The sequence below is a fragment of the Galleria mellonella genome, unplaced genomic scaffold (assembly GCF_026898425.1).
Source record: "Galleria mellonella isolate WM207_F2 unplaced genomic scaffold, CSIRO_AGI_GalMel_v1 utg171, whole genome shotgun sequence".
Taxonomy (NCBI): Eukaryota; Metazoa; Arthropoda; class Insecta; order Lepidoptera; family Pyralidae; genus Galleria; species Galleria mellonella.
Genome location: NW_026442014.1, coordinates 1,670,984 through 1,696,682, shown reverse-complemented (window position 1 = coordinate 1,696,682; position 25,699 = coordinate 1,670,984). Strand labels below are relative to the sequence as shown.

Below are 25,699 nucleotides of genomic sequence, written 5' to 3'. Positions count from 1 at the left end.
TTTTCATTTGTTATGTCGCCATCGAATGGTAGACTAGACGATGGTTTGTTTACTGAGGTCTTGTATGCAATACAAAATCCAAATTTAGTAACAGTTATGACATATGCTACTTAATTTGGATTGTAATTACGTTTTATTTATGACTTTTGATTTTGTTTTTGTATTGTTACAAACTGATTAATCTTATATATATATAGATTAAATTAATCTTTTGTACATGTATTTTTTTTTATCTTTTTTTTCACTTTGCTTTTGTATCTTTTGCTGTTTGTGTGCTGTAAGTGATGCAAATAAATTATCTATCTATCTATCTTCCATGAACGTGTTAATTTACTCTATATGAAGGAATAGCAAAATATCTTCACATGTATCGTCTCCATCATCATCACCACGCTAACGACACACACACGTGATAACACGTTTAAACACAAACCACGGTGTGGTGCGCTGTGCAGAGTTCGGGGAGTGGTTGAGCCGGGTGGCGGTGCCGGCTATACTGCGCGGACGCAGGCGGCTCAGCGAGAGACTCGCCAGGGCGCTCACCCTGAAGATCAACATGGAAGTGAGTATTGAGCTTTTTCTTTATTACTTTTCTAATAAATTCCTGGCCCTCTAGACAAGCGAATTCGTCGATGGAATCGGCATCGCTAGCAAATCCGTGAGTTGGAATGAGACAACCGGCGTTGCTATCTCTTTTTATCTTCGAATTCGCTTGCTACTTATCTAGAGGGCCTGTTTGTTTGGTTTTTTTTTTGTTTTTTTGATGAACTTCGTTCTCTTTTTTTTTAATTGACTTTTTATCTTTGAACTTCTTCAACAGCAACAATTGAGTTTCTTGTCTGTTCTTCTAAGTCACGTATTCAAAAACACTCAAAAATTAAGTTTAATTCAAAGAAAAATATTCTTATTTATTATTTAATTACGTATTAAAATATGAAAGTCACGTCCCAATGACTTATTGAGCAATTAACAAATTTCAAAGCGGTCGAAATTAGAATCCGCACCTTCTAAGACGTGCCAGGGTCAGTGTTTTTTCACTGGAAGCCTATTTGATGGCTTTGTTGGTACTTCTAAATAACTTTTATGGTACGTAGAATGGCAAATAAGCTGACGGCTCATAATGACAAATGGTAACAGTTGCTTCAATACATAAACCGTACCATAGATATCATCATGGGTATCCTATGGCTTCTCCCACGTAAAATTAGTAAATAACTTCTCATTAAAATTAACTGTATTCATTATTTTTATAAATAGTGCAATAAAGCGTAAATAAATAATGTTGAATGCTAAGCTAGAATATAACCTACTAAATTTCATTCAAATTCATTCAGTAGTTTTCACGTGAAAGAGTAACAAATGTATGGATATCCATTCATCCATTCAACTTTCCATACTTCCTTTCTTTCAAACTTTCGCACATATACCTAATTAGAATGCTCAGGGGAGAAAGGGATTGTTAGTAATAGAGACTGAGAATCCCATTGCTAGCAATATACCCAACTAGGTCGACCTCTTCGCGGATCCCCCTGGAAACTATGGGCTAACTGGCCTGTTTTCATTCTTATCTATCACCCTTCACTGGTGCTCCGCCAGCGTATCCCGTTAGCACGGGCGGAGTTGCCATGCCATTTTCACCCATAAAAAAAAATTTGAATGCTCATGTTATATTATCATGCTTATAGTACCCCTCATATGTTGCCATTCCTGGGTACTACTTGCAAGGTTAGCAACGTTGCCAAAATTTTATTACGTGTTCAAACCCTTCGTGGAACATAATTTTTTTAATGTGTGAAAATTTTATGAGATTTTCTCAAGAGACTACAGCATGGAGTTCTTCAAAAGGAGGATAAAGAGGTTTCGTCAGGATCGACAACGCGCGCGTAATACCCCTGGTATTGCATGCGTTCATAGGCTACGGTAACCGCTTATCATCGGGTTCGCCGTATGCTTGTTTGCCACCTCAGTGGTATAAAAAATGGAATAGTAACCCCGCTTGCGCTACTGGTATACGCTGGTGATGCACCAGTATAAGTCAGGGAACTCGTGACGAATTCATTTAGAAATAACCATTATGGTTTCCAAGTGGAACCACGTGGAGGTCGACCTGATAGAGTATAGCAATAGGGCCATTAGTTACTTTATTAACAACATTACTAACAATCCCTTTCCCCCATAAAATATAGTTGTACAATCATAGATTATTGCTACATCTAATAACTTGATATTTCGTAAGGTTTAAGATAGATTACTAAGTAAATAAAAACAAAATATAGATTGCGATTATTAATATTTATGCGATTTAGAATAGCAAACAAGCTGACTGCCCACCTGATGGAAAGTGGTAACCGTCGCCTATAGACATGAGCAGTACCATGGACATAACAGAGTATACTGTTTCGCCCATGATACCCCCCATGCGTTGCCATTCCTGAGGACTCAGGTGTTATTCCTCCGTACCCTGTAAATTCACTGCCATATCCAATCGTTCAAACCGAAACACAGCCATGCAAACAACTATAGATGCAGTGTGAATGATAATAATAGGTTAGTCGAAATAGAAACGAAAGTTGACATAAAAGAATCTTACTAATCTATGAAAAACCCGTATCACGATGTTTGTCAGTTCGTCACGCTAATCTCGGAGACCGCTCAACCGATTTCAAAGAAATTTTATAAATATACATACAAGTATATTGTTTGCTCCAATTCGAATGATGATTCGAAGTTTTGTAAAATGGACCCGTTACGTGGCGGTAGGGGCAAAAAAATGTTTGCCAGATCAGCTAGCAATAGAGAGACTTGCAATCCGTCCCAGCTTCGCACGTGCAAATAGAGTTTTTCAAAATAATATATACTTACTAACTGCTGATTATTTCGAGAACTATACATGAAAATTTATCGTACTACAATTATTATATTCGATTGCCGTCTTGCAACCCTATTGCGGCATATAAAAATCGCGATTAAAAAACAGGTGTTGATCGTAAAAGCATGAAACTTTGAATTTATATGTATTTTTCAATGCAAAATCATAATAAAATAAAAATGGAAAAATTTGTCAAAAAAATATTTTTTTTTTGTGGGAGGTCACCCTTATCATTGAGGGGTATGAAAAATAGATGTTGGCCGATTCTCAGACCTACCCAGTATGCACACAAAATTTCATAAATATCGGTAAAGCCGTTTCGGAGGAGTTTGGTAACAAACACCGTGACACGATCGGCCGCCTGCCTGACATCAACCCTCTTTGGGAATGCATTTGCTGGTTTTTCGCTACATATATCTACATGTCCTGGAAATATAAAAACGTTTACTTATACCCGCTCGACCAATACAGAGCGAGCTCACTTAGATTAGATATTTAGAAAACAGGGAAATACAAAGCGATAGTAGCCCTACCATGAGTAGGCTGTAGTCTAGGGCGGAAAATTTAAGAGACGGCACATTTGGGGCCAAGTTTTTTATAGTCAAGCAAAATATAAGTTACAATTTATTGAACAAAAACCTGTTTATAAATAATGGAGATATACCTAAGGTAACGCACATTAAAATAATTAAAGAACCCCACAAAAAAAAAAATAGACTTCAATTCAAGATTCATGATTATTTATTTGTAAAACAAGCGTATAAATACATGGAGATGTTAACAATACAATATCGTTCGACATGTTTAGCCTGTACGGCATACAAACATATGTAGTTACACAGACAGTCCAAAATTATACATCAAGTCAATTTTATACAATTGATCGTCATCACATTATAATTTTAAGTATATTTAAATAAATAATAATAACAATTGTCAGGCGAGAATAAAAGAACGATGTCACAATGATGTTAATAAATTTAAATAAATATTCGTTTTGTCAAATTTTATCATGAAAGAATTCACATACAATGTAATAACATTTATAGATTAAGAATTTTTTTAATTTATACTTAAATACATTAGTTGGTGAACACCAGAGGGAGACTTTGTACAAAAGTCGTTTGCTTAGGCACCTCTGTCTCATTCGTGTTTCAACCGTAAAGCAGTTGTGTTTGCATGGCTGTGTTTCGGTTTGAAGTGTGGAATATGGCGTGAATTTACAGGGTACAGAGGAATAACACCTGAGTCCTCAGGAATGGCAACGCATGGGGGGTATCATGAGCGGAACAGTATACTCTGTTATGTCCATGATACTACTCATGTCTATAGACGACGGTTACCACTTTCCATCAGGTGGGCCGTCAGCTTGTTTGCCATTCTAAGTTGTATAAAAAAAAATTATGGTTTCTATTTTATTTCTCTTCATTTATATATCATTATTGCCACTATGTTCCATGATTTTTAATGCAAAATAACACTAAATCTATCATCATTGACTAATACAATACGGCGGCACAGTATAATAGGTGGTTTTAAACAAACGGATACCGCACTAATGCCGGTCATAAAACTGTTGCTTCGTTTGGGATACAATTAGGTCGAATGAAACACAAAATACTGTTTTATTGGATGTTGGTTAAAATTCGTTTCATGTAGTCGTATGTTATTTATCATATCAGCTGTCCACTTTCCACTGCTCAACATAGGCTTCCACCTTGGGGGTTTTGCCAGTAGTTGCCACGCTTGGCATGCCGGTTGGCAACCACAGTTAACCGGTCGTGTGTTCATATTCCGATCTGTTTACTTCGCTTTTAAGGGTCCGTATCAAAAATGGTATAAAGTAACCCTTAGGGTGCGACTTTTTATGTCCGTCAGGCCATTTTTCACAACGTTATGTCTCAGTAACTACAAATGCTATGTGTTACAGATCGTTGGCATGCACATATTGCAATGAAAAATAAAAAATAAAATAATAAATATTTTCTTTGTTAGGGGTCCAGTTCATTTTATAAATTCGCAGTACCCCTGTACTACAAATTTAAAAATTGACCTCCTAGCGCAAGTTTGAAATGAGTTAATTTGTACATTATAAACTGATTTTTATTTATTTTTATGTTGCGTAGTTTTTTACTTATGATCGAAAATGTGAGAAAAAAGTCTTAGTAGTCTCAGAAGTAGTTAGAAGTTTTACCAGAGGGAGACTTTGTACAAAAGTCGATTGCTTGGGTACCTCTGTCCCATTACATGGAGCAGTTGTTTACATGGCTGTGTTTCGGTTTGAAGGGTGGGATATGGCGTGAATTTACAGGGTACAGAGGAATAACACCTGAGTAATCAGGAATGGCAACGTATGGGGGGTATCATGGGCGAAACAGTATACTCTGTTATGTCCATGGCACTGCTCATGTCTATAGGCGACGGTTACCACTTTCCATCAGGTGGGCCGTCAGCTTGTTTGCCATGTATAAAAAAAAGTTTCAGAATTAAAAATCTGAAATTGTTACCTCTGGCAATGCAGGCGTCCACAGGATATGTTAATTATTTACTACCACACGGGCTGTTAACCATTTTCATTGTAAAAAATGTTTGAACTTAGTCTTTTGCGACAGCTTCAATTATTATACGGACAACCCTCACTTATATAGGGGAAAGGGATTGTTAGTAATGGAGACTGAGAATCCCATTGCTAGCAATATACCCAAGCAGGTCGACCTCCTCGCGGTACCCCCTGGAAACTATCATGGTTAATTCCTGATGAATTCATCATGATGGGCTAACTGGCCTGTTTTCATTCTCATCTATCACCCTTCACTGGTGCTCCGCCAGCGTATCCCGTTAGCGCAGACGGGGTTACCATTCCATTTTCACCCATAAAAAAAAAACACTCACTCATAGGGGGGGAAAGGATTGTTAGTAAAGCGGACTACCAGCCTCGTTGCTAGTAATATGTCCTGTTAGGTCGACCTCCATGCGATCCCCCCTGGAAACCATCGTACTGTATCCCTAGTGTCTAACCTGCCTTTTCATTCTCACCTATCATTTCTCATTGATGCCCTGCCAGCGTGTACCGTTAGCTAGAATTCCATTATCATCCATTAAAAAACCCTCACTCATAAATATTTTATCGAAAGCTAAAAAATATGTGCTTCATAAGTTCATAATACCAAAATATTAGACAATATTTCTAATAATAGTTGTTTACCAGTTTAAAAAGCATTTTAGTTAAGGCGACATCTATTGGCATACTCTCATACTAAAAGTGTTTTTCTCCGCGTCCGTGCGTTGTTAATTTTAGAATTCAGTTGCAGATATAGTTTAAGAGAGTTTCAAAAGATGGCGCTACTATATATATTTTAACTAAAATTTTCAATTTGTTCATCATGTATCAGGGTCATACAAGGGTCGAATCGCCCCCTTCTATCACAAGAGCCGTTCGACTGTTGTGACGTAGTGTTGCACTTCCCCGAAGAACGTTTCGAAACTATTTTCGAAATCGTAATAATTCATAATATTCCCGTTGTAACATACCTATCTACAAACATTTAAACATATTTGACAAAAACTATTTTTTTTAAATAACTGTTATATATATATATATATATATATATATATATATATATATATATGAATGAATGAATGAATGAATGGTTTATTTTCTCTTCACAAAAGGTAGAATAAAGTAACAACATGAGGTACGATTTGATATGAAGACCAATTTTGTGAGAGACTGGTGCTTGCGGTAGGTTTAGAAGAACCTGTGTTACAAGTCACCAGTGCCCCATCTCCATGGACTACACAAATACAAGTATATAATATAAGTATATATATATATACTTATATTATATATATATATATATAATAAAATAATATTACCAATGTGGCTGACTATTTTTTTTTTTCTGAACGAAAATTATTAATATAATAGCCTAGGGCCTAGAGCACTCACGTAATTATTATGATTATTGCCTGTCGAGGTTTTCCCTAGAAACTGCAGTATGGAGCTCTTCAAAAAAAGATATATTAAGGTTTCTTCAGGGTCGGCAATGCGCACGTGACACTCCTAGTGTTGCAGGCACCCATAGGCTATAGTGAACGTTTACCATCAGACGGGCTCTATGCTTGTTTGCCACCATTGTGGTATAAATAAAAATATAATTAGTAGTAAGGTGCAGAGGCTTCACTGTTAACAATATTTATATCTACTGACAGGTAACAGGATTATCACGTCGACCTCCATGCGGTTTAGCCTGGAACTCATTATCTGGGGCAACCGATCTGCTTCATCTTCACCTGTCCTTCACTAGTACCATATATAAACATTTTTTTTATACAACTTAGAATGGCAAACAAGCTGACGGCCCACCTGATGGAAAGTGGTAACCGTCGCCTATAGATAAGAGCAGTAGCATGGACATAACAAAGTATACTTTTTCGCTTTTGATATCCCCTATGCGTTGCCATTCCTGAGGACTCAGATGTTGTTCCTCTGTACCCAGTAAATTCACGCCATATCCCACCTTTCAAACCGAAACACAGCCATGCAAACACAACTGCTTCACGGTTGAAACACGAATAGGACAGAGGTACCCAAGCAATCGACTTTTGTACAAAGTCTCCCTCTGGTTATAACATTCTATCAATATTTCAAATTATTAAAAAACTTTAACCGGCATCCAAAACAAATGTTTAAAAAATATTCCTCAATTGGCCCAGATGTTTTCTAGTGAGGCTCTTTATAACGAGAAGTATTTATTTCATATTTTTATAAAATACATTTAATTAAATATTATATTTTAATGTCACACAGAGTATCCTAACTAACGCATCAATGTTGTCACCTGTTTCCTTAAATATTGTTCCAAAAAGTAGGTTAGGTAGCTAATTAAAATGTAAGATCTAGCTCCATGTCGTTGCGCGAACGAGTTTCCTGGAAAACTGAAGTGATTCTAAATTAGACGCGAAACTACTCGTAGTGATTTAGTTAGCCAGATTTACTGCACGGCGAAGTTAAATTGGCCACGATCGCAACTCCCTAAGTTCCCGAAGTTTCTATCGCACTGTTTTTTATTGTGAATCAATAATGCCATGGTTTGAATCGTCCTTATCAATTTGATTTTGACGACATTTTTTTATATATTTATTTTTTTATGGGTGATAATGGAATGGTAACCCCACCCGCGCTTTCGGTATACACTGGCGGGACACCAGTGAAGGATGATAGGTGAGGATAAAGCAGGTCAGTTAGCCCATTGTGACGAATTCAACAAGAATTGTTCACGATGGTTTCCAGGGGGAACCACGTGGAGATCGACCTGATAGTATATTGCTAGCAATGGGTTCATTAGACCCCATTACTAACAGTCCCTTTCCCCCCATTTTTTTTATATTACAAATACATTATCGGAACTTATACATAATACCTACATACCTGCTTCTTTATTGGCGACGTTTCTACTTGGATTGCCCTCCTCTTCGTGGTTTTTTTATACCGATAAACAGAAATAAATAATTACTCCTCTCCATCCAAAGGTTGCCTGGAAGAGATCGCTTGTAACGATAAGGTCGCCCATTGTTTTCTCGTTGTGATTATTTCTTGTAATAGTTTATATTTGTAATAAGTTTACTATTGTAATCTTTTGGAGGGATTAATAAAGAGTATCTATCTATCTATCTACTGCTAAAACTTTTAACTAAAACTTTTGGGCGATTTAAAACGCCCTATTGAAAAAAGCGACTAGGGAATATACACATTTTTTTAAAGTTCCCATTGTAAAAGAATAATTAACCTACTCATATTGTAGTTGAATTTCTCTATTGAAAAAAAAATGTTAGGCAATTGACTCCATGTTCTTAAAGGTTCCATTGAAAATTTGCACTGCAATTCAAAGATCTTCAGACAAATATCGCGACACAGGTCGTAGTTGAGACGACGCCTGAAGGGCATCACGGAGGACACAGTATACTCTGTTATGTCCATTGTACTGTTCATAACTATAGGCGACGGTTACCACTTTGCATCAAGTGGCCCGTCAGGTTGTTTGCCATTCTAAGTTAATTATAAAAAAAAAAAGAATGAGACGGCTTGAAAAATTATTTGTAGTTACAGTTGAAATTCTCCATTTAAAAAAAATCAATTGGACGATTGACACCGTATTCCGACAGTCCCATTGGAAATTCGCACCATAATCCGAGGGTTTATGTATAAATATCACTACTTGATCTTTTTTTTTATACAACTTACTTACAACGATCTATTTAGACCGTAGTTGAATCGCCCTAAAATACCACTTGGGTGATTTAGACAATGATCCGGTCTAACCATCCGGTCAACTGCTGAATATAAGCTTCCCCCTTGTGGTGTCTTACCAGTAGTTGCCACGCTTGGCAGGCGGGTTAGCAACCACAGTTAGGCTTTACAGATGCTTTAAAAGGGACGCTGCTGCCTATATTTCGTCCTCACTTAGTCGCCTCTTACGACAGCCACGAGAAAGGAAGGGGTGGCCTATTCTATGCCGGGACCTGCCCTCGAAACGTATAATAAATTATATAAATTGGTTGAAAGGAAAAATAATACTGGGGCAGTTCGTACCGGGGGCCGAACAGCTCATGGTGCGAAACGCCCCAAGTTATTTACCCGTTTATTTCTGTTCTTGTAAATACAACGTGAGCGTGACGGAGCGGTTGACGAGCGCCGCCGACGCAATCAGCGTCGCTGTGCGCGAACCGACGTAAAGACTGCCCTCTATAGTTTTCGTAATTGTTGCTAAATATATATTCTCCATGGTTTTTAAATACTACTAAATTAGACGGCGTAGAAACATCATCACTCACCATTGAGATACTCCCGTGTGTTTTATGCGATTCCAAAAGATGGAAGTTCACAGCTCGTTTGCTTTTTTCATGTTCTTTTTTTATCTACACTATGTCTTTGCTAATTCAAAACCGATTTTTGATATATTTGGTATAAAAAAAAATACTATTTAATAAATAATAATTTTGTTATCTTTTAATATTAAATTGTTGCCTGTCGAAGCTTTTCCTATTGACTGAACATCTGAACATCTTACTTCTTTCTTCTTCTTCAAAAAAGGCGTATTAAAATTTCTAAGGATCTACGACACACGCGTGACATCCCTAGTGTTACAGGCGTCCATAGGCTACGGTAACCCCGTTAACCATCAGACGGGCCATATGCTAGTTACCACCGTAGTAGTATAAAAAAACAAGCATAATTTGTTATTAATAGCGCCCGAAATATAAATATCGCATCATATCTAGATAAGGTAGTCTTTAATAGTAGAATGTTTATTTATTAATTTATTTATTAAACATTAATACACGTAGATCTCGCCGTCTAGGTCCCGGCATAGACTAGACCACCCCTTCCTTTTCCGTGGGTATCCTAAGAGACGATTAAGGGAACTTATGGTCGAGAGATGGGCAGCAGCGCTCACCTTAAAACATCACCAAAGACCTAAATGCGGTTGCCAACCTGCCTGCCACACAAGGCAACTATTGGAACCCCCCCCCCCTCCCCCACTATGTCCAGCAGTGGACGGATAATGGCTGAGATGACAATGATAATGATGATGACTAGATATGTTCGATGATCATCGATGTTGAAAGGAAAAACATCGATGTTCGGTTCGTGATGAATATCGAACATCGATGTTGAGCTTTCGATTATGACATCGATGTCAACATCAATGTTTTTTTAAATATCGATCATCCCTAATGATGACACGTAGGTAGTGTAAATCGCGGACTTAACACCATATGGCGTTATCTACCAAACAACCGTAGACAGGAATTACAGAAAATATGATCAGCAAATAAATAGAAAAACAAAAACAATGTTAAATTAAAAGAGTAATTTAAAAATAACAAACATGTAATAATGCCAATACCTTAGGTCCATTCTCATCACGTCTCAGTTAGTCCAGTGTACAAGGTGCAAAGCACTATGGCATTCCTTTAGCATATCTGGCCCACACCATTGATACGTGGGCGAAATAAAATCTATAGCTGTATTATTTTTGGCCAACACATTCCTGTGAGTTTTATAATAAAAACTATTCAATTAAATATGCTTCGAAAAAGTTTGGAATGTCTATGTTGCTTGCGTCTCTGATTGGCTTCATAAAACGAAGTCTAATGTCGTCGAAATTTTATATTCTAATCAGAAGATTCCTAATGTTTCCTAATGTACTGTGTTGCCGTGCAGTTCCGGCATAGAATAGGCCACCCCTTCCTTTCCTGTGGATGTCGTAAGCGACTAAGGGAGGGCCAGGGATGAACAGCAGCATCCCTCTTAAAATATCTCCATAGCTACAAAGTTTGATACAAAGCGATATAGATAATTGGGAAATATTGGGTTAATTCATCTAAAAATAACGATACATTGGTATTATTATAGACAATAGTAGTTAGAATGGGAATGTAACAATCTTAAATCAATGATAGAAAAACAAACCAGTATTTGTAAAGTTTCGTATACTACAATGTTCAGCAGTAGACAGCTAAAGACTGGTATGACTTGAAGATAATATGTCCATGGTAGATACTGTTCATGTCTATAGGCAACGGTTATAACTTTTTACTATTCAGGCCGTCAGCTTGTCTCCCATTCTAAATTGCATTAAAGGAAGTACATATAACAGCTCAACCAATAAAGTATTTGGAATAGAGAAATCTATAGGCAATTTTTGTTCAATCAATTTATCAATATATCCCGGTGACGAGACCGAAGCCGTGACAAACTATCTTATTATATATTACTAACTTGACTATATGTATTTAAAAAACGAACAGAGTCTCGTGCCTCCAGTCAAACTGTTTACTCTTACTCCTTCATCCAAAGGTTGCCTGGAAGAGATCGCTCTTAGCGATAAGGCGATAATAGCCCATTGAGTTTTCAATGTAACATTTTCTTGCAATTGTTTGTATTTGTATTTTTTTTTTATGGTTTGCGGTACAGTATTTAAGGCATCCCGTCCTCGCTATTGGATACGGGTGACGGAATGTCTATACAAGAGGGTACATAGTGGGCGCAGTTAAGACGTAATATTTGAGGAGTATTAGGAAGGTACTACGGCCGGATAATGCAACAAAAGAGTATGTGGTCGGCCCCCGATCTGGCGACCTCTGCTATCTACCGGTCCCCAATTCGAGGGACGACCTTTGTATTTGTATTTAAGTGATGGCAACTAAGGGAGATGGGCAGAAACGTCCCTCTTAAATCATCGCCAAAAACTTAACTGCGGTTGCCAATCCGCCTGCCAAGCGAGGCCAATACTAGCAAAACCCCTCTTATGGGGAAGGCTTATTTTCAGCAAAGATCAGTTAACAGCTGAAATAATAATAAAGATACTATCATCAATGATGACGGTCTTGATCCGCGCAGATGTGTTATATCCAGAATAGAGTATGATCCCGTGACGTAACTGTTCTTCAGTTGTTAATAATAGTTAAGTGGTTCAGGGCCATACGGTTCAACTGGCCAGATGTATATATATAATAATACCGCGGTTTTCTCGGAAACACACCTAAGTCGAGTTGCACTATTATTGTACCAGCATTTGTTGACAAGCACGCGTCCGCCGCTTCGAACCAATATGTCTACCGTTTTGTTTAGTCTGAGGTGAAAGAACGAATAAAGTGTACACAATATTTCATGGAAACCAAACTTTAGCATATTTATTGGCGTGGCGAACTCACTTCATGTTTCTATTAAGAGTGGGTATAACAATATATTAGTCCTAGAGAAGTCCTAAAAAGACTGAATGAGAAACGAACATTAATTAAAACAATAGAAAATAGAAGAGGCAAAATGCTGGGCCACCTTATACGACATGACGATTTTTTAAGAGCATAGTAGAAGGAAAAATAGAGGGCAGCAGAGGAAGGGGAATACCAAGGAATAAGTACATGGGACAGATAAAAGAAACACTAGATGTTATGTCGTATAGGGAGGTCAAGGATATGGCCTGGGATAGAGCTGGCTGGAAGAAGATGCATGAATTAGTTGCACCGACAAGAGGAAACTCTTAAATGAAAAGAATAATAATATATAGCAATATCTATATATTTTATTTACAATATTTCATTACATTGTTTAATTTGTTTATTCATTAAAATAATTATAACATTATAACAGTGAATATCAAATCAATGTTATAACCCCAGTGCTTACGTATAAAATTATATGATCGGTAGTTAACTCAACTCCAGATATTTCTGAGCTTTTAATGTCTTTGGCAGGCTACTACTAAAGACATCATGATGCTTGTAATATTATTTAATATCTGGACAGCGCGAGTTAAGAGAGCATATTGGAGTAGGTTAGTTCTGACTGACGAAATATTTTAGTACTTCATATACGTTATTACAGATCTTCTTCTTAGGATGCCATCTCCTATCGGAGGTTGGCGATCATCGTGCCAATTTTTATCTTGTCCACCGCCATCCTGAAAAGAGATCTGGTGCTCATTTCGAACCACTGCCTTAGATTTTTTTAACTAGAAAGTTCAGCATCTTTCTGGTTTTCGACAACCTTGGATCTTTTCCTATATTATAAGCTGCAGAAGACTGTATTTTCAATTTCGCCTTATATGTTCTAGGTGCAGCAATTAACAGTTTTTTATAATGTTTATTTTTTCTGTCTTTTTTGTATTCTCTGCAGAACAGACTCGTTACGCACCCTATCCCTCCATGATATGTTTAACATTCTCCTAAAAACCCACATTTCGAATGCTTGTATTCTCTTACACATTGTTTCCGTAAGAGTCCACGCTTCAACGCCATACAGGAGAATGTGAAAGCACATAGCAACACACTAAGCGGACACGGGTCGCTATTTTAAAAAAATGGTTCCAATGTGGACTAAATACTACTAATACAAAATAAAACGATTTGCTTCCGTACCCTTCAATTTCACCATCGCACTGCTCTTTAGCGACAAGGAATCCACCCTCACACCTCATGCGTGCGATCATGTAAGCTAGCATGGTCACACACAATGCGGTTTCAGAGGGGCTTCCTCAAACGAACACTCAGGTTGTGAAATGATCTTCCTGCCGAGACTTTTCTTAAAGAATACAGCATAGTTTTCTTCAAAACGGGCGTATTAAGTTTTCTTGAGGGACGCCAACGAGCGCGTTACATCCCTGGTGTGATAGGCGTACATAGGCTACTCTTATCCTGTTTGCCGAAGAAGAATAAAAAAAAATAACTGCCATATCCCACCTTTCATATCGATACATAGATATCCTTACGTATAAAAAAGGAAGCTGATTAACTGACCCATATATCAACTCACAACCGAAATTGATGAATTTTGAAATTTTAAACACAGGTTCCTTGCATAGCGTAGGTGAACAAAAAGAAAGGAATTTTGATAATTCAACCCATAAGGGTGTCAAACGGGGGTTGAAAGTTTGCGTAGAATATTGTCATTTTAGAGAAGTTAAACATGTAAAATTTTATAGAACAAAAAGTCGTATACCGCATGGGAACGAAGTCGCTGGCAAAAACTAGTAAGAATATATAGAGAAGAACAAGTAAACTCAATATTTCACAACCGAATCACCTTGAGCCGGGACCCTGCACGTGCCAAAATACTAAGGGATCTCGGTAAATCATAGCCGACTGGCGAGCGCCGACCGTTGGCCGCCTTTCTTGCGCAAATGTCATTGTTACTCTTTGATCATCTCGAGTATCTTTCAAGACATATGTATCGCCCTTGAATACGATTATAAATCCATTAATCATTCTTTCAATCGAGAAATAAAATCTCTATATTGCTTGAGTAAAATTGTGTTAATAAAATTCGAAACTACACGGTTACATGAGTACTAAAAGAATTTAATGGTCAAGGAAGAGCAGCAGAGTCTCTTAAAAAATCACCAAAGCCTAACTGCCGTTGCTAACCCGTGACATCTATTGTCAAAACCTCTTTTATGGGAGGAGATCTATGTTCACCATTAGGCAGTTAACGGCTGATGCAAACGTAACTTAATTTAATCTATTTGCAGATGAAAATCACACAAAAATCACAATCTCAGTAAATTTAATAATGTTTTTCTACAAATGTCTTTTAAGATGGCTTGAAACTAAATTAATATCTTACGTCCATGTTAGATCATAGGCTCATAGGAACAAATAATTTGGCAGTATCTCGCCAAATCTCATTAATTTCGAAGATTTATTTATTTATTTACAAGAAACAAACAGTCTTGCCAATACAATTTTTAATACATCAATGATACAGAGATAAATGTGATTTGGTGATCTCAGAGACAAAGTAAACCTTTTTATATCACAAATGTGGCAAACCAGCATACAGCCCGTCTAATGGTAAATGATCACTGTAGCCTATGAACGCCTGCAACACCTGGTGTCACGTACGCGTTGCCGACCCTGAAGAAACATTAATATACTTTTTGAAGAACCCCATAATGTAGTTTCTAGGGAAACCCTCGGCAGGGAGCTCATTCCACAGCCTGAGCATTCGCGGGAGTAAATTCCTTTGAAACTGCACTGTACGTGACCATTTAGGTTTATGTGTGTGAGGATGAATTCCTTGTCGATGGCGAGCAGTGTTATGATAAAAGGTGGCTGTGGGCAATGAAAAACTGTCATACAAATATTATTTTCCTTTTAGTTCAATAACCTCTGAATCTCTTTATCTTATATCTATATTTTATTTTAGAGCCTCTGAAGTGAATTGATAAATTTATTATTTCAAAATCTTCCAAGAAAAATGTTAAAATGGTTAAAAAAATAAAACAAAATTAGTTTATGGTACAATATAACTATGACCCCACACTCAGCAAAGCCTGTCTTGTGGAAATCAAAGCATGTAATTATCATTATTGTTCGGCGAATAAGGTTAATATAATGTGTGTGTGTGTGTATGTGTGCGTGAGTTCGTGCGTGCGTGCGGTCGTGAGTGCGTGCGTACGTGCATGCGGGCGTGCGTGCGTGCGTGTGTATGTATGTGCATAAGTATATGCATGTGTTTATACATGAAGGTCGTAAACTTCTAGTTTTGTCCCATAATAATCCTATAACATGAGCGTCAATGTGTATTCTGTAATATCATGGTGCTGTTCATCAATGTATGTAGGCGACGGTTACCTTCCATCAGGGAAGCCGTTAGCTTGTTGCCATCCATTAATATGCATAAAAAATATTTAGGTGTATAAAAGGTCGTATTGTCTTCACTAATATTATAAATGTAGATTATGTGGTAGAAAGCTACAATATATATGCCGGGCTTGATCTCTAGTTCATAATACTAATAAAGTCTCCACAGAATTCACGGTATTTTCACGTTATAATCTCTCTTTACAGACACTGGTATTTTACAAGCATTCAATGTCCTTGAGTTAAATAATGAGTGCATCGCCGCTAGTTTTAACTGCATCATAAATTGTGCACGAATTGGGCCGCTCGTGGACTTACGAGTGGAGTGCGGCCGTTTCTTTAAGACGTCTCGTAAAAATATTAGGCTGTGATAAATTTTCACGTCGTACAACGTGCCGTACTGTGTATATTTAAATTAACATTAAGGTAATTTCATTATAATAATATATAATGCATAAATATAAATATAAATATAAATATAAATATAAATATAAATATAAATATAAATATAAATATAAATATAAATATAAATATAAATATAAATATAAATATAAATATAAATATAAATATAAATATAAATATAAATATAAATATAAATATAAATATAAATATAAATATAAATATAAATATAAATATAAATATAAATATAAATATAAATATAAATATAAATATAAATATAAATATAAATATAAATATAAATATAAATATAAATATAAATATACATTAATTATTTATTTTACAATTTTTATGAAATCTATGCACTGCCATTTACTCTCTCCCTGTTTAGCGTAACGGTTGACTGGTAGAGAATGCCATCAGGCATTATGTCCGCCCTGTAGACATATTCTAATGTGTGCAAAAGTATAAATAAATAAATAGTTTATTCAGCAAACATTGTTACATTTACAAAGTTCAAGTTCATACAGAGTAACATAGCATTGATAGGAGGTGAAGATGTTACAGAATATTTACCGAAATGCTCCCCGTTCAGCGTCATGCTGCAGCCGAAGAGCTGTAGCGCTGATTTTCAGCGGAAGCCTTTCGGGTAGAACTTAATTGTATTTAAATTAATATGAAGGTATCATTGCTCACATAATTTTGAACACAGTATAGCCTCTTAGATTATATGGATAGAGCATCAAGCTTAAAAAATAGATCAACTTTTTGTCAGCTAATTCCCAAATTAGCTGACTTGTTTTTTATCATTATTGCATATACTTACGTAAAAAATGTATCTTGACGCATTTTTTAATAAATAAAATTAGTGTTTACACATTTAAAAGATACACAAATTATAAAATAAAATAAATATAGAAGTTATAAAGGAATAGCTCCTTTTCCGTGGATGTCGTAAGAGGCGACTAAGGGAACTTAATAGTTGAGTAAATATATATATATATATATAGTAAAAAAGAATCCATTACTTTATATATATATCTGCATAAGAATGATTTATTATTTTACTTCATTTAACGTTTTAATGAGATTTCGAAAATTTCAAAGTCATAAATCACACTCGGTACTACATATCGAATTGGGTTACATCCAAAATAATTATAAGCTCGTAAATCCTTACAAGACGCCCTCTAAAGTGTTCTGGTGACGGGTGTCACCAGGAAGTATTTGACTTATTGCTTTAATGAGTCGGATTGGACAACGTGGAATTATTGAAGCAGGAACAAAGTATCAGATATATTCGAGGAATACTTACTAATGTTTTAATGTGTTTTTTTTTTATTGTTTTTGAACGTCTCAATGCCTCAACCAATCGTGAAAATTGGTTTAGTAGAATCTTGATTATCCGAATCCAATAAAACCAGGGGCCTACCATGAAATGAAATTTCGAAGTTTCGGACTCAATTTCGTGTTTTCGTTTATACATAAATCGGTCCAGTAAATGGAACTTAACATTTCGTTCGTCATAAATCCTACCATAAAAGTCAAAAGGAATAATATTTTAATATTTTTAATGTTTTTAAACGGTAAGTATTATGCAATTTTAACACTTAAAAGCTAAGATACGTGCGAGCGAATTTGCGAGACGCCGTATAAACGAACAAATATTACTTGGCGCAAATTTGCATTTGCAAAATTTTTTAACACTAACTGTTTGCCCGCAAATTCGTATGCGTTGATGTGAATAGTAGAAAAACCAATGTAAGATATCACTTCTATAAGGCATATTAAGGTAAAACATTTATTTATTTATTCTTTATTGATCATATTCCAAAAAAAAATGGTACAAAAGGCGGACTTAACATTATATAGCATTCTCTCCCAATTAACCTTTGGCAAAACAGAAATTTAATCAAAATATAGCAGTTTTTAAGTTAGCCCTTTTTTTAGTGGATGATACTGAGATGGTAACTCTGCCCCTAATGCTGGCGGGGCTCCAGTGAGGGATGATAAGTGAGAATAAAAGGGCAGGTCAGTTAGCCCAACGTGATAATTACACTTGGAATTCAGCACGATGGTTTCCAAGGGGATGACGTTAGAGGTCGACCTGACAGGGTATATTATTAGCAATGAGACGGGGGGGGGGGGAAGGGATTGTTAATAATGGGCAACTAACAATATACCCTATCAGGTCGACCTCCTCGCAGTTTCCCCTGGAAAACATCGTAATTGATTCATTAGTGAATTTGCCACGATGGGATAACTGACCTGCTTCATCTTCACTTCTCATTCCTCACTGGTGCCCCGTCAGTGTATACCGATAGTGCAGGCGGGGGAACCATTCCATTATCATTCATTAAAAAAAAATAGCAATGGGACTTTGCTTTTTGGTTTGGAAAAAAGAATTTTCAAAATCGGTTTAGAACTGACAGGGTTATGAGGTAACATACATAAAACAAAAATACAACCGAATTGAGACATTCTTTTTAAAAACGGTAAATATTTGTAATTTGTAATGCTTCTTTATTTCTTGCCTGCTGCTGTTTTAGTAAATGTATAATTCAGCAAGCTGTGTTTTCCTTTCCGAGTATATTTTTTTAATATCACAGAAGCGGTAAACAAGCATACAGTCCGTACCATTTGATGGTAAACGGTCACTGTAGCCTATGAACGCATTCAATACTAGGGGTACAACATGGGCGTTGCCGATTCTGTGGAAACCTTAAAATATCCTTTTTGAAGAGCCCCATACTGTAGTCTCTATGGAAAACCTCGGCAGGGAGCTTAATACAGAGGGAGAATTTGTACAAAAGTCGATTGCTTGGATACCTCTGTCCTATTCGTGTTTCAACCGTGAAGCAGTTGTGTTTGCATATCTGTGTTTCGGTTTGAAGGATGAGATTTGGCGTGAATTTACTCAGGTGTTATTACACCTGTGTCCTCAGGAATGGCAACGCATGGGGGGTATCATGGGGGAAACAGTATACTCTGTTATGTCCATGGTACTGCTCATGTCTATAGGCGACGGTTACCACTTTCCATCAGGTGGGCCGTCAGCTTGTTTGCTATTTTAAGTAGCATAAAAAAAAACAGTTTTTTTTAAGTATGTTACTACTGAATCTAAATAATGTTTTTAATTCACCAGCGCGTTAGTCTACAAATATCTCAAAATGTAGCATCATCATGATGATATCACGTTTGAAATGATTCATATTTCGCATCTGTATAAATGATAATTTAAGATTACGATTTTAAAAAAAAATATCAGCTGCTTCATCTTGATAAAACTAATATTAGTGCAACGGAAGTAAATATAGATCTGAGAAATAGTTCAGATTAATACCTGCTGCTTGTTTTCACCGCCATACAACCCGCCACAGACTAAAAATCCATCCCAACTATCTGGACGAGTGGTAGTCCTTTATCGTGCGTTTTTCAAGGCATATTCTTCCAAGCATATTTACTCTTTGGAATCAACTTCCAGCAGCAGTATTTCCGAATCGATACGACATTATAACCTTCAAGAAAAGAGCATATTCTTTTTCAAGAGGCCGGCAGCATACTTGCAAATGCCTCTGGTGTTGCAGGTGATCTTAGGCGGCTATAGTCACTTACTATCAGTTGAGTCGAATGTTCGTTTGCTCCCCGTGTTAAATAAAAAAAAAAATACAAAAAATACAGACAAGTTGTGAAAATGTTGGAGTTGCACACACAAAAAATAAAGACAAACCGTGAGCATCTTTTTGAAGACGTTTAAAATCTAATGTTTTAACTTTTTTTTATTATTATTAGAGCGCCCTTTTATCTCTTTGAGGTAAATATGTATTTGTTTTAAACGAATGACCGTTCACACCAATGTTTTCTCTGCAATGGAAGCTACATTTGAATTTCAAAGTATATTTAACTTCTTTATTATAATATATTCCAGTATTATATTTACAATTATTGTAGGAAAATCGGTTGGTCATCCAAATATATAAATAAATAAATATTCAATCAATAAATGTAATAAATAATATTAATATTAAAACCGAATTATGCAATTGACGAACTATATGTAATTTATTTACATGGCAAATAAAATATCTGAATCTGCTTGAAGTCGATTTTTTTCTACGAAAATCTTTAACTATCAGTGCAACGGAATCAAACAGATCTATCTTTGAATAATGACCAGTATAATATATGGTTTTGGTGCGAGCTGGTGATTTATTTCCAACAATCCTTTAAATAGGTGCACTAGTTCAGCATATGACCGTCTGTATCGCCGTTCCGTTTGAACCGCATCCAAGCGTGTATAAGTTTTACAAAGCAATTGCGTCTCTGTACTCAAAATAATTAGCTTCTTTCATCTAATGCTTTGATATATTTCTTCTTTCCCATCAGATGTTTTATTACCAAAATCTGGACAGGTGTCAAGAAAAATTCTCGACATTTCCACGGACAGTGTTTTTTAAAGGTAGCCGTATCCTGCGACTTTACCACTGTGAATCAATAATATTAGATATAATATTTTGCTTTTTAGATATAGTACATTTAAACAAATATATGTATACTTCTTACGACACGTATGGGAAAGAAAGGGGTGGCCTATTATATGCCGGGAGCACACGGCAAGAGAGATATACAAACCTGAGGGTCTACCATGAAATGTTTTCCGAAATTTCGGAGCCAAACGAAATTGAAATTTGATGTTAAAATTACATAATACATGCCGTTTGGAAATATTAAAAATGTTAAAATATTGTTCCTTTGGACTTTTATGATAGGATGTATGACGGACGAAATGTTAAACTCCATTTATTGATCCGATTTTGGTATAAACAAAAACTCGAAATTGAGTCCGAAATTTCGGAATTTCATTTCATGGTAGACCCGCTGTTAATAAATAGCTAAATAACCCATCTAACGTACCTACGTTAGTTACGATGTTTACTCGAAAATATTGTTTTGGTAAGCGCTGACTGATGACTCCTCCGTCACTAACTCCAATTTGTAATTAATCTCGACGTTTCCTCATTCTTACCTATTAGTTTTCGTTCAACGACATTTCACATGAAAAATGTTTAAGGAAAAACACATACGAGTTAACACTGTGTACCCGTGATCTGTATTAGTGCCAAAAAGATAGCGGGTTTCATGAAAACACTAAGATCATAAAATTTTTCATAGAAATGCAATAGACTGTCATCATCGCGGCACAAAAGTGAAAAAAAAAAGTGAAAAAGTGAGTCATAAAAAGTGTTTTGTTGTTTTCGTAAATGCATATATATATATATAGAAACTTGAACAGCGGTTAATTTAACAATTTGTTAGCAAGGAAGGGCTTAGTTCTAAAAGAGATCTCTTCCAGCCAACTCAGTTTAGAGAGAAATAAATTATTTAGCGGGTAATCTAATAATTATTTATGAAATAATCATAATTAATATAATAAAAGCCATAGTTTTTAACGATGGATGTTTTCTTTTTAAATAAATGAAAATATGGTACAAAACGCAGACTTAATGTTAGTAGCATTTTCTACCAGTTAACCTTTGAGATAAACAATCACAAACGCGGTTCTGGAGGGGAAAGGGATTGTTAGTAATGGGCTCTAATTGACTCATTGCTAGCAATACACCCTATCAGGTCGACCTCCACGCGGTTCCCCCTGGAAACCGTCGTGGTTAATTCTAGTGGTATTCGTCACGATGGGCTAACTGACCTGCCTTTTCATCCTCACCCGTCATCGCTCACTGGTGCCCTGCCAGCGTATACCGTTAGCGCAGGCGGGGTTACTATTCCATTATCACTAAAGAAAACGCGGTACTTATAGGTAAATAAAGTATCCATCAGCTAGGCTTTCGGTTAATTTGTTATTCTATGTTGCCCAAACAATATCATAAGAATAATAACAATGTGTACTTATACTACAAAGAGGTATAAGTACTTCCGACGTTGAGGAATTTATAGCCAATGTTTGCCAATGCCACGTTTCCGACCTTACCTAGACACAAAAAGAAAAATGTACTCCCTAGCAGCGGCACCTAAACACCCACCTGAGATTCGAACTTGATATTTATATTCGCAATGTCAAATATTTCTATATTTAAATTTTGAATAAACACACGGCGGAAAACTGGTACCGCTACGAGCAGGTGTTCTGGGTATTTTGTATCTGTGGTTACAACTAGTATATATTTATTTATCGGTTTGGTTATTTTCATCGTATTAACCTCTCGACTACGAGGGGAAAAGTCTCATTTCGTGGAACAACCAATTTTTAGTGCTTTTTCTTATGTTTTACGTAAATTAATTAAAATAATAGTAGTTTTTTTTTCTCTTATAAATTTATAATCTATATAGATAAGATAAAGATATATCTATTTAACAAAGTTATTTGTTTTATAAGCACAGAATTTATCATTGATTCCTACACTAGGCTGAGCGTGTTCTGTAGGAAGCAGGAAGTCGTTTTACCATATACATGTACATGCATACAGAGATTAATATAGGCTTTCTAATATATATATATATATATATATATATATATATATAATAGGAAGAGGAAGACCGAGGATTAACTACATGGGACAGATAAAGGAAACACTAGGCGTCATGTCGTATAGAGAGATAAAGGATATGGCCTGGGATAGAGCTGGCTGGAGGAAGATGAATGAATTAGTTGCACCGACAAGAGGAAACTCTTATATATATAAAATCGTTTGTGCTAACTAACTATATCAATACTTAATCAAAATTACTAAGTTAAGAAAGCTGGAATTTGGAACATAAGTTTATTTAATAATACAAGTATTCTATATCGTATGGTCCCAGCATAGAACGGACCACCCCTTCCTTTTCCGTGGGTGTCGTAATAAACTAAGGGAGGGCGAAGGATGAATAACAGTGTCCCACTTAAAACATCTCTAAAGTTTAACTGCGGTTGCCAATTCGCCAGCCAAGCTGGGCAAATACTGACAAAACCCCCCCAAGAGAGGTTTATATTCAGCAGTTGAAGGCCGATATGATGGACAGTATAAACTCCTACAAACACTACTGTTGATTGCATTTTATTTTTTACTAATATTAAATCTATTTTCTGCTGTTTACTCGATTCAGTAAAAGATTCCGATGAAACCGATGGCAAGTTCAAGCTGTTTTCAATTTCTATATTTATAAGTGCTTTACGCAATAGAATTCTTTGAAGTATTTTGTTTGTGTATATATATAATTGAATATATTGATAAGCGGAAACTTATTCAATTAAAGATTATGTGAGAAAAATCAAGGATAAAAATACACGAATGTATTTTGTTTTTTTTTTTTAAATATTGCACATGGAAAATGTCTTTCGACGACAAAAACGCACTTCCTGTTTATACTTTAAAGACACATCTTCCTGTACTTGTTTTTTTCTATAAAAAATAATACTTTTTCTTTATTTTATTATTAAGGAGGTAAATGAGATGACGGTCCACCTGATGGATAGTGACTAACGTCGCCCGTGAAAATTCGCAACACGTGAAGTGTCTTTAGTACATTTGCGGCCTTATAAAAATGTGTAGGTACATTTTTTCCCATTTATTCTATCGACTATTTTTTATTATTTTCAAATTACATTTATTACTCTTTATTCTATATAAGATGCAGTAAACTCCTTGCTAAGTTTTGAAATTTTAAAATTGGAAAGTTAATTAGAAACAAAATGACCTATAACAACGTTTAGCAACAGCCATGCCACGTGTCGTCTTGAGTTCCATTTTAGCTCGTATGTACCTACTATTATTAATGCATAGAGTATGCATAGAGCATTTTTGTTGTTGTCACTGCATTGCACTGCATTTTAACCCTCGTTTCTACAGGAAAAAAGGTTTTTTTTTATACAACTTAGAATGGCAAACAAGCTGACGGCCCACCTGATTCAAAGTGGTAACCGTCGCCTATAGACATGAGCAGTACCATGGACATAACAGAGTATACTGTTTCGCCCATGATACCCCCCATGCGTTGCCATTCCTGAGGACTCAGGTGTTATTCCTCTGTACCCAGTAAATTCACGCCATATCCCACCCTTCAAACCGAAACACAGCCATGCAAACACAACTGCTTCACGGTAGAAACACGAATGGGATAGAGGTACCGAAGCAATCGACTTTTGTACAAAGTCTCCCTCTGGTAAGATAGGGTAGTTATTTTTTTAAACTTCCTATGAATTTTCTATTGTATTCAAGTTAAAATTATTTTGACTGCGCGTTCGTAAATCATCACATCATATCGTATTAGCTGTTAATTTTCTTCTTTTGAAGATTATGCAAGTAGCTACCACGCTATGCAGGCGGGTTAGCAGTCAAAGTTAGACTTTGGTGATAGTTTAAGAGGGACGCTGCTGTCCATGCCTTGACCATTCTCTTAGTCGCCTCTTAAAATACCTACGGGAAAGGATTTTAAATGATTGCATCAAATTTCATTTTATTTTTTAGATCGTATTTCTTAAAGAAATCTAAATGTTTTTTCTTTCAAATCATTGATACATCAAACAAAGAACAGAACACTTAATTTATTCATACATTTTTACAAACACGTCAAACTTTTAGTAAATAAAGTGTCTTTGTTGAAAGACAGAAAAAAAAACAATATTGTACTTTTCCACGGAACTGAATTTATGAATAACCTGTATATTATTTGACACATGATTGAAAACCGACCGTTCCATAGCAGTAACTGGTTCCCAACAAAATCCCCACGACGTCTATTGAATTGATGGATCCGTTCTACAGCTCGATACCATAATACAAACAGTCTGTGGCCCCGATCCGTTTCTCCACGAGTGTATTCTAGTGCTTGAGTCTTAACATTTTAAATAAATAAATAAATAGATGCATTTAGAACATCTGATTTTGATCGCAGTCGGCCTTGTTTTTTCACACAATTTCAAATGGCACCGAAATAGTTTCCACCGGTTGCACCGGGCGTGAAGGTCCACATTTATATTTAATATTTAAAAATAGGCACTGTTAGTTCACGAGGTTATGAGTTAACTGTGACAGACGGCTCGACAGAGTGACAACTCAATCGGGGATGTGATGAAAACGATAATGCATTTAGGTGTCGCGTTTAAAATTAAACGTTTTCTCTCTCACTGTCCGTTAGTCCAATGTTATTTCTCAATAAACTTTTATACAAGCTTTCATCGTAAAAATAAGTTACTTTGGAAGTGTTTTTCTAGAATTCAGCTAAATATATTGTTTATTTAGACTTTATTGCACCAATTTATAAAAGTTATAAATACATTATCATACGTAT

At 35.9% G+C, this 25,699-nt stretch overlaps 1 protein-coding gene across 6 annotated transcripts in view; it reads left to right on the top strand.

Moving 5' to 3' along the window:
- Positions 1–25,699, top strand: part of LOC113518072 (obscurin) — a 177,919-nt gene that overhangs the window by 16,077 nt on the left and 136,143 nt on the right. For all 6 annotated transcript variants that reach the window (XM_052892849.1, XM_052892845.1, XM_052892850.1 and 3 more), the window contains one exon: positions 456–562. In XM_052892849.1, the coding sequence (XP_052748809.1) occupies positions 557–562 (6 nt within the window). In that variant the 5' untranslated portion in view covers positions 456–556. The remainder of the gene's footprint in view (positions 1–455; positions 563–25,699) is intronic.